At 40.2% G+C, this 13,041-nt stretch overlaps 1 protein-coding gene and 1 long non-coding RNA gene across 2 annotated transcripts in view; one reads left to right on the top strand and one right to left on the bottom strand.

Moving 5' to 3' along the window:
- LOC108746135 overlaps positions 1-13,041 on the bottom strand; it is a 152,167-nt gene that overhangs the window by 1,968 nt on the left and 137,158 nt on the right. The window lies entirely within an intron of this gene.
- On the top strand, positions 7,262-9,631 carry LOC108746127 (AP-1 complex subunit mu-1). Its single transcript, XM_018482692.1, has 2 exons — positions 7,262-7,392; positions 7,792-9,631. Exon 2 carries the CDS (start codon positions 7,802-7,804, stop codon positions 9,068-9,070), a length of 1,269 nt encoding a protein of 422 aa, XP_018338194.1. The 5' UTR covers positions 7,262-7,392; positions 7,792-7,801; the 3' UTR covers positions 9,071-9,631.

The following is a 13,041-nucleotide window of genomic DNA, read 5'->3' as shown; positions in this document are numbered from 1 at the left end:
TGGATAAAGACATGAAAGAAATCTTCGTGATCTTTCAACAGTAATAACAGTAAAGCCAATAATTATTAAGTAATTATTAAGTAATTCATGTGAGACAATTTTTCTGCAATAAAAAAAAGTAATTTGTTACAATCATGTCGATTTCACAAGTGGCCTTTCCCTAAATCTCGCCAAGCCTTTGTCCACGAATGCATAAGAACTCCTTCAAAAACATCATAAGCCGAATGTCGCGAGCAGCCACATTATCTCAAGTCTCGAAAATGTGAAAATAAGTGAATGCCACAACAATGGTACACCGACGAGATGGCCGATATAAGAGAACGACTGAGAGGAAGGGCTGCAAAAGGGTGAAGGAGACAGCGAAGGCACTGATTGCACCAAGAAACTTATCTCCCCGCAGGACATCTCTGACTGATCAACCCTCCTCATTCTGGTTACAATCCCTCGCATTTCCGAGCTCTCTCCCAACTCTTCCGCCACTTTTCCCGGCTCCATGTTTCCACTTAGGGTTAACGGCGGCGCCGCTGGATCGCAAACTTTCTCGCTCGCTAACAATATCAGCGCCAATGGCTGATTTACATTTTTAATCGCGACCACATCGTTCCCGATGGCGCGGTGATTGGCACCGCGTCCGTCCGTTCGAATCTTTCCCTCCCGAACGGGAATTTTCTTTCTCCGTTCGTGGAATTCGTTATGGAGTCAGAGCTGACAGGAAACAAATTAATTAGAAAACGAATATGGTTGAATTCGCCAAACCAATTTCTTTAGCTTTTCCTTCTTCAACTAGACTGCAAATACGAAGATACAATACGGATCTTATTCCAAGATTGGCTGTGCTCCTTTATCGTAATTTCATTAATATATCCAGTTAAAATATAGTCTTACGAGAAATCATAGTGTTTTATTCATCTCATAGGATTTCATCATAATGTTTTAATGAATTTCCGTTTTAACTTCTCCTAAAGGGCACGTAAATTATTGCTTGTATTATTAAACTTTTAAGTAAATCCATTTACTCGACGCGAATGCATTTCCGTGTCGCCGTACATTACAACTCCGTACGTTATTACGTAATATGATTTATTTAACGTAAATGGATGGCAACAATTCAAACGAGAAATATACGGGCTAGGTGTCTTTTGGCAGTTGCGTCATATCGCATTCTGCGATGGTGTATATTGATAACGCGTTTTCCCGGGACGAAAAATTGGCGACGATAATAGATACGGTGGCCCCGCCGGGGAATCTAAGTACTTACGATAAATTACAACTTTGATATTCAGAACTTTCCAAGTTTCGCGGAGAAATACGAGATAAAGTTCCTTGTTCCGGTTTATTTTTCGCAAATCGATGCGTCGCGCGCGGGTCTCCGCTTCATTATGATACCGCAATTTACGTCGCTTTTCTCTCTCTCTCTCTTTCTCTCATATTCCAACTATCGCGCTCGCGGACGAACATCCATGTTATTCTTTCGTAAGAATTATCATCGCGAAACCGTAAGAGCGATGGCGTTTGCGAGGAGCGACGCGAGTCAAAGGGAAGAGAGCTCGATCGCCATCAAACTCACGTGCGTTTGCTTAATCCATTATGCATCTTGCCTAACCGATTTAACTGCGGAGCGATATCGATCCTAATGAAACCTCAGTATAAGAGCGGTGATCGATAATCGCGATTAGATCGGCCGAACGTGGGTCAATTCGGTTATCGCGCGAGCAACGCGCGAGACTTTCAGTCGTTCTGGAATGGAACACCGAAGGCTAATTTAATTCAAGCCTCAATTATCGGTCGTACCGATCCCCCAGGCGGCACTAACTTTCGCCCCTCGATGTGGCGCCGTTCCCAGAGGAGACGCCCTAGGAATAGGCGTGTAATATAACTGCGCGAGTCTCCCCTCAACCTTGTACTAGTATATCGCTTTATCTTCGTGTATGACATTTCATCGGGAGAATCGAACGAGAAAAGAAATCGATTTCGCGACGAAACTGCAGTTTTCGCGTCTAACCAATTTTCGTTTTATTTTACAAATCAGCCGATTTTAGTTATTTCATATCGAATATTATTAATCATTTGTTGCACTGAGAAAAAAAAATTTACTAAATCGTAATAATATTTTTCCAACAGCTTTAACCAAACACATTTAATTACGGTAAATAAATATTAACTTAATAGAAAAATTATAATTGAATAAAAAAAATTAATGATTCTTGCACCGAAAAAATAAATATATGCTTACACATATATGCTTTGATAAATATATTTAGTTAGTACCATTTAAACAAATATTCATCAACATTTTGTATATTTTTTTACTGTATGTGTTCGTTTAATAGCAAATATAAATATATATATTAATTAATCGATTAAATTGCTTAAATATGGTATTATCTTCGAAATTATCACGTAATATCCTACGTGTTACGAAATATTACGAAACATTCGCGAAACAGATTGATTTCAGAATGTGAGCGTGGACAACAAAAGTTTTAAGTTGTCATTTTTTCATTATCGAAGTAAATCGAGTTCTATTATAAAGTACTCCGTTATTGCGTCAACTCTCGATGTATTATTACGGATCTGGCGTTAAATTAAAGCCGACAACGTTTACTATTCCAAGGACCTTAAAGGCAATTCCATTTTTCGAGATTCCTGTCAAGTTTCCCATTCTTTAACAGCACCGGTAATTTGCACGAGCTCGGGGACTTCCTAAATTTTGTCAAAGTAGTCTCTTTGGAAACGTTCCGCGGGAAGGTGCAGCTAGGAGGAGATCCCTAAGACGCCGTCATTGTCTGTACCTCGACTTGGCACAGCGCGTTTGAGAGCGACGGGCGAAAAAGAGAGAAGAAGAGGGTGAAGTACAAAAGTCGACGGCGCGACGCGGCGGAGGAAAGGAAAACGCATTCGCTCGTGGAAGAAAGAGAGTTTCCTGCCGTCTCTCCACCTGCCGATGATTTGACTTTATAATCGAGTCAGCCTCGTTCAATTACAATGGAATTTCTCGTGGAATTTGCCGCAAACAGTACGCGATTCAGTGCGGCCCGATCGTGCACCCCGGTAAATATTCGCCCGGTCGGCACTCTGCGCCGGATGCATAAGCCGGTGCGCGACGAATGATTTTCAAGCTCATGATTAATTCACGGATGGCAAGCGCTGTTAGTTCCGCAAAAGGCGGAAATGTTGCTTAACCGCTCGGTATCGCAAACGAAAAATACGTTCGCCGTATATATAGCTCGAGTAACATCCCCCCCCGCAATATTATTATTACGTTGTGTAAGTAACATCGATATCGCATTAACGCTAGAATTTGATGTAATATTACGATGCGCGCTTATTCGAGATCACTCGTCGTTGTTGACGCATTCCATTATTACCAAACAAACACGCATAGAAATCACGCGAATTTCCTATGTAATAATATTCATAATGTTGTTGTGCGCGGTCAAAGAGAGAGAGAGAGAAAGAGAGAGAGAGAGAGAGAGAGAGAGAGAGAGAGAGAGAGAGGGAGAGAGAGAAATCGTATGAAACATTTATCAGGGTACAGAGCTTCGAGGCGAGGTGAAATTCAATGGAAAATAGGAAATCGGGATTCGACGAGAGGACACTCGTCCCGGGCCAAGCCTGTTTTCCTAAATACTAGGGAATGTTTATCGAGTAAACACATCTGGATGCATACGATCGGTGCAGCCGTATCTGTTCAATATTTTATGCTAAAACAACCGGGGAACTTGATCACACGCACGGACGCGTAGGCCATCACCGCTCATCTACTCGTTGTGTATTCATTAGAGGGGATGTCCTGTATCTCGTCGTTCACGATCGTTTAATCCAGAAATATTGCCGTGTTTTTTTATTTATTACGACGTAAATTATGACGCGCATCTCAATCACCGCAATTAAAATACATTATTGGTGATAAACCTATTGCCTAGGGATAATTTTATCGTCTACAGAAGAAATTTGAATTTAACGAAAAAATAATCATCTGTTCTTAGATTTGCTACGATACGGCGTGTGTTTCTAATGTGTTATACATATTTGAATAGAATATAAAAGTGATGTTATTACTAACAAAATTGTGACGCAACATTGGATCGGGGAAAGAGTTTCTTTGTATTTTTTTAACTCAAAATTGTATATACGATATTTTTGTCAAAAATGAACGAAATTTAAATTTAAAAAAAGGATTTTAAAGCTTGAAATCTACTTTCGAAAGGATACTATATTTTTTGAGTTTTTGTGAGTTTGGTAATTTTTTTACATTTAAAAAAACTACGAGCTGAAAAAGATGAAAAATTTTCTTTCCACTTTGTCTCTCATGTGTAAAAAAAAAAAAATTTACGAAAATTTTCGACTACCTATCGTGAAAGCTTGAAGCTTTCTCTACAAAATCATTTTCTTTAAATATTCCTATGATTTTTTCTTCCCGAGTTATTCGCGAGATAAGTAAAAGAGTATTCTGACTTTGTGTGATTGCTCATAACTCCGATAAAAATCATCATATCGCAATTTAAAAAAACAGATGCTTAAAGCTGAACCTTTGCTCTAGCAAATGATACAATTGTAATGAAAATTTCGCAACAAATGAAAAACTTTTGCAAAAAAATTTTTTAACGAAGAAACTTTTTCCCCGATTCAATAGATAATGTCTGTATCTTGTTGAGAAATGTATCGTTAGCAGTTTCGTTTTTCCTCTTCGTTACGTGTTCAATTCGCGTTCATTGTCCACGACACGACATGAATGATTAAAGAGCTTTAACCGAAAGTTCCGACCTCGAAAAAATGCGGACGTAATTTGCGTACGATTGATGTGGCGGCTAAAGCGTTAAAAAGCCACTCGGTGGGCGCAACGGCCCTTTCGGTTATTCTAGAATCGGGCAACAAAGCCGCGGAGGGGGCTTCTCGCTGATATCGCGCCTCTGCGAGGGAAAATAAGCGCGATCGAAACACGTAATGGGGGTACGTCATGCTGACCGCAGATAACATGGTTGGACTGACCGCCCGTGAATAGTTGAACGAATATCGCCGAATAGCGGTGATTTTCGGACGGCCGGAAGTGCGCCTTTTGATGCCCGTTATAAACGTTAAATCGATTAGACGAGGGCAAGCTTTTACGCGCCGGGCGCAAATCGCGTTTCGAGCACGCGGCACGCGGAACAGTGCCGCGAATCACGAATCGCCGATCAGAAATTCCATTTAATCTAATCGGTCGCGCGAGGATAACGCATCTCGTTCATTTCTTCCACGTGATTCACCTTCGCAGGATATTGTAATGCCGCGCTACGTTGCACCATAAATAATAGAGGGAAAATGCGAGATAGCGGAGAGCACCAAATATTTCGTGAAATTGCAGTACTTACATTCTAGTCGATGAGCTTTTATGTCGCGCAACGCGATGCTACGTGTCACACGTGTCGAAGCTTTTCGGTAAAGCGCGCACAAGGGCATTTTATTTCGGCAGAATCTGCAAGCCGACAATCACTATCGACGTGTATTTACAGTCAGTTTAATGCAGCCGATATTCCATCCCGTCTATCGGCATATGTAACAACGCTACAAAATCGATGGTGCTGCATTAGTAACTCAAGACTTTGTGCATCGTGAAAATTTTAATCCGCGAAACGCGACTGATTTCGAGTTATTACGTTCGGATATTTAATTCACTCCGACTCGCGAGAGTTCATCTTATCTAATTCGAGAGAGAGAGAGAGAGAGAGAGAGAGAGAGAGAGAGAGAGAGAATATCATTTATTATGCGCTTTGAGACAAGTCTCCTCAAGCGCAAAGCATCTTATTACAAACATAACAAAATAAGAAAGAAAAAGAGATGTAATAAAAAGAAAAAAAAAACCGAAAACCAAAAGAGAGATTTTTTTATTTGATTGTAATTTATATTTGATGTCGGAAGCTGTTCGATAAATCCGTTTATTTTTATATATACGTTATTATTACGACTTACATTCTATAAATGATTTATATAATAAACGTGATCGATGAAAAGCTCATCCCGAGCAGAAGGATGCGCGATTCTTGTTTGTCGAATTTGCCTTGCAACATAGTCTCGCCTTTATTTTCTGTTTTCAAACTCTGAACGGGATATGCTATAATAGTGTGCTATCGCTCCTTTCCTCGCGGAGTAGCCAACGCTGAAATCTTCCGCCGAGATTAAATGACTTTCAGTTGTATAGAATCTTAATGTCGGAAGGCGCTACTTTGCTGAAGATACTGCGCGCTTTCTGTGGAACGGCTTCAAGCAGGATTTAATGTTTCGTGAAACACGGAGTACAGATTAAAATGCCTTAGACCGGATTTATCTTCGTTGCTGTATTAAGCGCGATTTTAGAAATATTTGTATCCGCCCGAATGAGTTCGGATTAACGGACAAAGAACGTAGTGTAGTTTTATCGGTATTCTCTCCTTTCTCAGATTTCCTTAAATCCTTTTTCTTTCCAAGAATTACATACAGGCGAATTAAAAAGAGGTGAGAGATAGAAGTACGAGTATATCAACAACGTAAAATATTCTAAAGACAGTGGGATACTTGGTATATAAATATATGTACATAGATAAAATATATGTATGTGTATTTGCACTTACATGATTATATATTGCTCATTTGCTACAACAATGACATAACTAAGAAATTTTCATGTTTTACTTGAAAATAATGTTTATTTATTCCTCTATAATTAATTATACTACACCAAAAATTGCATTTTAAGATTAATATTCCAAAATTTTAATGAGATTTAAAATATTCAAACTCATTTTCTGTAAAACTTTGTTTTCTGAATTGTGTTGTGCATAATTTATTATATAATTATACATCTATAATGTAAATACGTATAAATATATTATATACATAAACATTAAAGTCATCTTTCATGTTTGCTACAAGATAAATCCGACTCATAAATGATATCTATATTATGTTTATAATCTCATCGCATGTAACGTTTTCATTTAACTTTCCATTATTATTCTACTCGCTCTTTTCGCTCAGAGACTCGAAACTTTCATTATTATTTCATATACTCATTATAAATTAATACTTAATCACAACATGCTACTGTAAAAGTCTTGACGGTCTTAAATGGATTATCATATCTTAATAACGAAGTATCGACATGAGCATCTCTATTTTACGACGTTCGAACGGCACGTAGCGTCGCGGTCGATATGCTGCGTGAAGTTAGCTGCCGACGCATGCGCGCGACGTGCGCCTCGGACCTCGAGCAACTTCGCGACGGTCCACAGTGGCAGCCCGGAAGCGTAAGGTGTTGGATACGTCTTTTTTGTCGCAATTTTCTCGTGTCAATTTTGTGGAAAGTCATATACCTAAATGTAAACAATACGCAAGGAGTACTTAAGGAATTTATTCGCAGCGTCGTACATCAAGGTATATATCGATATACTCTAGAACTTAAAAAAATTAGCTCGTATATATATCGGAAAACCGATGCACAGCCGGACGTGAAATTCACTTATATTATTTATTATCGCTTCGTTTTCCACAATGTTTTTCTCGACAAAATGCAAACCATTATTTTCCGCAAACGATATCGCAAATCTCGTCTCGAAACACTCGCCTTGACGAATCATAACCTCTACGCTCGAGAGCTACATTTGATAGTATCGATGATTAGGATTTAAGCTGATTTTCTTTGCCATCAGTCTTACGAGTGTATTTTTAATAATTCTACATAGATATGTTAAACGTCATTTGTAATCGTTTATACTTTTTAAGAAGATTTCAAATATGGATAATAAAGTTAACCTTTCTTTTCTTTACTTGCAGCTCAGACAAGATGTCGACGTCAGCAATATACATTTTGGACGTGAAGGGCAAGGTGTTGATTTCACGAAACTACCGCGGCGACATCGAGACTGGTGTCATAGAAAAATTTATGCCGCTGGTGATGGAACGTGAAGAGGAAGGCAATCTTACGCCTATCATTCAGACCCCGGAATGTACATACGCTTATATAAAATATAACAATCTATATATCGTGTCTACTACCAAGAAAAATGCAAACATATCCCTAATATTTGTATTCCTGCACAAAGTGGTGCATGTTATGCAGGAGTATTTTAAAGAATTGGAAGAGGAGAGTATAAGGGACAATTTTGTTGTCATTTATGAGCTTCTAGATGAGCTACTAGATTTTGGCTATCCTCAAACTACCGATAGTAAGATTCTACAGGAGTATATAACTCAAGAGGGTCACAAACTAGAGATTCAACCCAGGATTCCTATGGCTGTGACCAATGCTGTCTCGTGGCGGTCAGAGGGCATCAAGTATCGCAAGAACGAGGTGTTTCTGGATGTAATAGAATCGGTAAATCTTCTGGCGAACGCCAATGGAAATGTCTTGAGCTCAGAGATTGTTGGTGCCATAAAGATGAGAGTTTACTTGTCAGGAATGCCGGAATTGAGATTGGGTTTGAACGACAAGGTTCTGTTTGAGTCGACGGGACGTGGTAAATCTAAATCTGTGGAATTGGAGGACGTCAAGTTCCATCAGTGTGTTAGACTTTCCCGGTTTGAGAACGATCGGACGATCTCATTTATCCCGCCGGACGGCGAGTTCGAACTTATGTCATACAGATTAAATACGCATGTAAAACCGCTAATATGGATCGAGTCCGTGATCGAGCGGCACGCTCACAGTCGAGTGGAATATATGATAAAAGCGAGATCGCAGTTCAAGCGCCGATCCACGGCGAACAATGTAGAGATCGTGATCCCGGTGCCGAACGACGCCGACTCGCCCAAATTCAAAACCACGATCGGCAGTGTCAAATACTCGCCGGAGCAGAGCGCCATTACTTGGATCATCAAGTCATTCCCCGGTGGCAAAGAGTATCTGATGAGGGCGCATTTCGGACTACCGTCGGTAGTCGGCGAGGATGTCGAGGGCAGACCGCCCATACAAGTAAAATTCGAGATACCGTACTTCACTACATCCGGTATTCAAGTGCGGTACTTGAAGATCATCGAGAAGAGTGGCTACCAGGCTTTGCCATGGGTGCGTTACATCACGCAGAACGGAGACTACCAGCTGCGAACGAATTAGCTACTTGACAACGGGGCCGATGAATATCTCAGGATCTCGGGCACCTACGTCATGCCCGATTACGACGACTAGAACTGCGTAACAGGCTTTCGGGATTGAAATCAGCAATCGTCTACCCCTTTTGAATACGAAATGATGGCCAGTGAAAAAATACGCGTTGTAAAAATAAATCGGATTTTCGAACACTAATTTCGCTTTTTTGGAAAAAAATTCACATTCCACACGATCCATGATGTTTCAATAATATTCTTCTAAAACGGGCTAACGTAATTAGAGAACATTTTATATTTAAGATTCACTTGTATTTAAAGAGTACTTAATTCAAAGGAGATTTCATTCACAGAGTCGCGATCTTCGTGTGTTTCGATTTATTTTTTAAACACAATGACGATAGTGACAGAGTCTAATAAAATATAATTTTGTAATAGGAACTTGTAAATATATCGGCAATTTATTTTATATTCTTCTGCGACAAGGCGCAACTTACGAACGAGCAGAAGCTCGATATTATATATAATTTGAATGAAATAGTATTATAATGAATAAAGATTAACTATTTACTATATATATATCTCAACATCATGTTTAATAATAAATGCAATATTACTGCTGTATATGGTTATGATATTAATGTAAGATAGAGATATATTAAATTTTTAAAAGAATAACACAGAGAAAGAGAAAAGTTGCTCGACAAACGTCCCTATCATTTCCATCTCTTTCCGCTCTTCTGTTCCCTTAAGAATTTTCCCAGCCGATGGAAAATCGAACCGTATCCGGGACGGCCATAAATGCTCGTGTCGATGCGAAGCAAGAGAGGAAAAAAAAACGACAAATATCTCTCGTAAAAGAACTCGTATCGCCGTTCGCGCAGAGGAGGACACGAAAACGCGATTAGAACGGAATGGAAACGACGGAAGCCCGAAATCTTTTTATTTCGATCCCCCCCCCCCTTCCACTCCCCCTTTTCTGTCGCGCGCGGCGCCGCCCGGAATGCAGGCTCGTGGTATGCAAATTTTTTGGCATGAGCGCACGAGCGTGTAATAATTTTATGGAAATCAGTAGTCCCGCCAAGCATTCGCACAGAGTTTCGCGCGCGAGCAACGCGACACGAATCGAAAAACGTGGCAAGGGAGAGGAAAAAAAAAAGCTCGCCCTGTCTCTCACTCTAACTCTCCCGGTAGGTGACACCTGTCCAGGTACGTCGGTATCGAGAAAGGAACGATGTTCGTGTGCTTATCCCGTATTCATCAGCGGTTCGCGAGGACGAATTTTTTTCTGTTTCCTCTCTCCTTCTTTCTTTCCCGATCTCGTCGTTATACGGCTATCTGCATAAACGGCGCGCCGGAATGCAACGGTCGCAGATAGCGACGGGTAATGTTCGGTCGCTGTATAGATGGCAATCAGCCTGGAAATGGGTAAAAGGGGTTGTTACGAGTGAATTAGCGGGTTCGCGAACGCGTGCAACGTGTTCGAAATATGGTTCGACGCGGGGTTGAATATGTTCGATACGACAGATTTTTAGAGAGTATTATTGTAACGAAGAAGAATAACGGGAAGAATACGCGGAATGTTATCTTGACATATTAATAACGGATCGTAAAAATTATGAATATCATTTTTTATACATGACTGAAAATTAATGATTGACGATTCATTATTATTTTTTTCAATCAACTGTTTTTTATTTGCTTCAATAATTGACTAAGTTAGTCGTGATCATACTACGTATTATTTTTAATCAGTTATTTTAGTTAAGCCGAAACTTAATCGATTAGTCATATAAGATTGTTTGACAAAATTTATTTACATCGATCATTTACAGTCGATCATTTTAGTTAACTAATAAATTAATCGATTCTGCCCAACACTGACGTCAAGTAATTTCTTCTAAGAAATTTTTCTTTTTTCTTTTTTTTTTTTTTGGCTATGACCTAAATATGTAACGATATCGTTTTCCACGTCGATCGGTTATACCTCTGTTATTTTTCCATTTGACTACACAATTTTCTGATATTTCTATTACGTTTACTACCGCGTTACATTTCCCTTGGGATAAGTATCTTGTCGCGAAGAGAAAAATCGATGGAACGCGGCGTCACGGATGATACGCTCTATTTCTAAGCGAGGCGACCAACGATAACGGCCACCTGGATAGCTTCGGTCTCGGTCTCGGCGTAAATATTAGCAGTTGGGATTGCCGGTATCGTAATTAACTCGTCCGATCCGTTCAATTAAATACGAGGGTGAAACGAGAGGGTTTTTAGTGCCGCGCCCCATCGCTCTTGTAACGGAGGTTCCTGCGGAAGAAAGGGAAGAGGAAGAAGCTCGGAAAAAGAAGAATCACCCCCGACTCGAGTACAGCTCCCACGAAGTGTACGATGGAATCCAGATTGAGCAATGAAGAATTCATCTCTCTCTCTCTCTCTCTCTCTCTCTCTCTCTCTCTCTCTCTCTTATTCTCTTTTCCTTTCTTTCACCTGCACGTTATCACATCTTATATGTGCACGTGACACTTTTACATAACATTCATAGAATATGCAGTTGCACTTTTTTTTTCTCTTGTTTAATATTTCACAATTATTCTTGCACTGTTGGATCTATTCTTTTGGATCTTTTCTCTTATATTAACATTTCAGCGCTTGAGAGGATATGCTATCTTCAGAGCGTGATAAATAAAGCTATTTATCTACCTCTTCCTTTTTCTTTCTCTTTTGCTTGTATTGTAAAGCCGCTAATAGAAAAGGCAAATTTACCGATTCAGCCGCTGACGCTGAGAAAATCCGATCGCGAGAAGACCGCGGTAGAGTAAAATGGGATGTGCATGCACGGAGAAGATGAGTTCCTGAGAACTTCGCTGTCTCCGGCTGTAACGTTCATTTCGGTCATCACTACGGCCGTGTAGGAAATTCTGATAGGACCGATTTAAAGTTGTACCCCAGGATGGTCTCGTCGTGAGTTCTCGTCCCCGTCCGGTTCTCTATTTCTTCCTGTTTGCTTTCGGATATTAAAACTTATCTGGGAAGCACATGTATATGCGCACACGTATACACGCGGATGCGCACACACGCGTATCCTAGATAAGACGGTGGAAGAAAGTTTCGAGAGAACGACTCGCGTTAACGAGTTGCTGGAAAAACACACGGATCGATATCGATTGCCGCGCAAGAACCGAGTAATTTAGTTCGCTGAAATGTACGTACCTCCAGTACATCCACTCCCTCCCGCGGCGAAAATGCGCGAACTTCGGTGACTGCAAACCTGGAATTCAGCGCTAAATGCGAGTCCAAAACTCCGAGTACACGCCGGTCGAAATGTTCGACAAATTTAACGCTAAACGCGGCGACCTGAATGTACAGCTCTTACTGTATTCGTAATGAAGATCGAAGGCGAAATACGCGATGATAAAATCCTATGATCGCGGATACATCGCGATACGCACGTATACGCGCGTGATGTATTCGGATGTGTATATATTTAAAATCGGAGGAAATCGTATTCCGTATTTCCATGTTTTGCTGAAAAGTAGGAAAAGCCCAGCGTGGCTTTTTATTCGTATGTTGTAATTTATATCATGTATTACCGGTATGCTCGGCCGTATTAAATATACGCGCGTATTAAACACGACCGGCATATTCTGCCCCCGGAGAGAGAGAAAATGATATTAAAATAATTTCGTTGCGGATATATTCCCCGGCTAATTACGCGCGGGACGCTTCTATCCTATCTACATAATGACATGCACAAAATGGAAATATCGAGCTGCTATGAAATCAATTATTGTTGATAATATTAATCACCAATTGTGCTCAACGTCACTACCCGCCTCCTGTCTTTGATATAATTATTCGTGCGCGGTGTTATACATAATGTAACACGCGGAAGATTCCTTGAGGGAAATGTTGTGTATAATGAAACCACGTTTAAGTAAATAGCTTCGAAGCAACGAAATATTATATAATTGTCGCAAC

The sequence above is a fragment of the Trachymyrmex septentrionalis genome, unplaced genomic scaffold (assembly GCF_001594115.1).
Source record: "Trachymyrmex septentrionalis isolate Tsep2-gDNA-1 unplaced genomic scaffold, Tsep1.0 scaffold107, whole genome shotgun sequence".
Taxonomy (NCBI): domain Eukaryota; kingdom Metazoa; phylum Arthropoda; class Insecta; order Hymenoptera; family Formicidae; genus Trachymyrmex; species Trachymyrmex septentrionalis.
Note: the sequence above shows the minus strand (reverse complement) of the source record. Positions and strands in the feature narration are given on the sequence as shown.

What these genes read in the sequence shown, in the direction of transcription:
- LOC108746127 (XM_018482692.1), top strand. Translation starts at nt 7,802, where the DNA reads ATGTCGACGTCAGCAATATACATTTTGGACGTGAAGGGCAAGGTGTTG.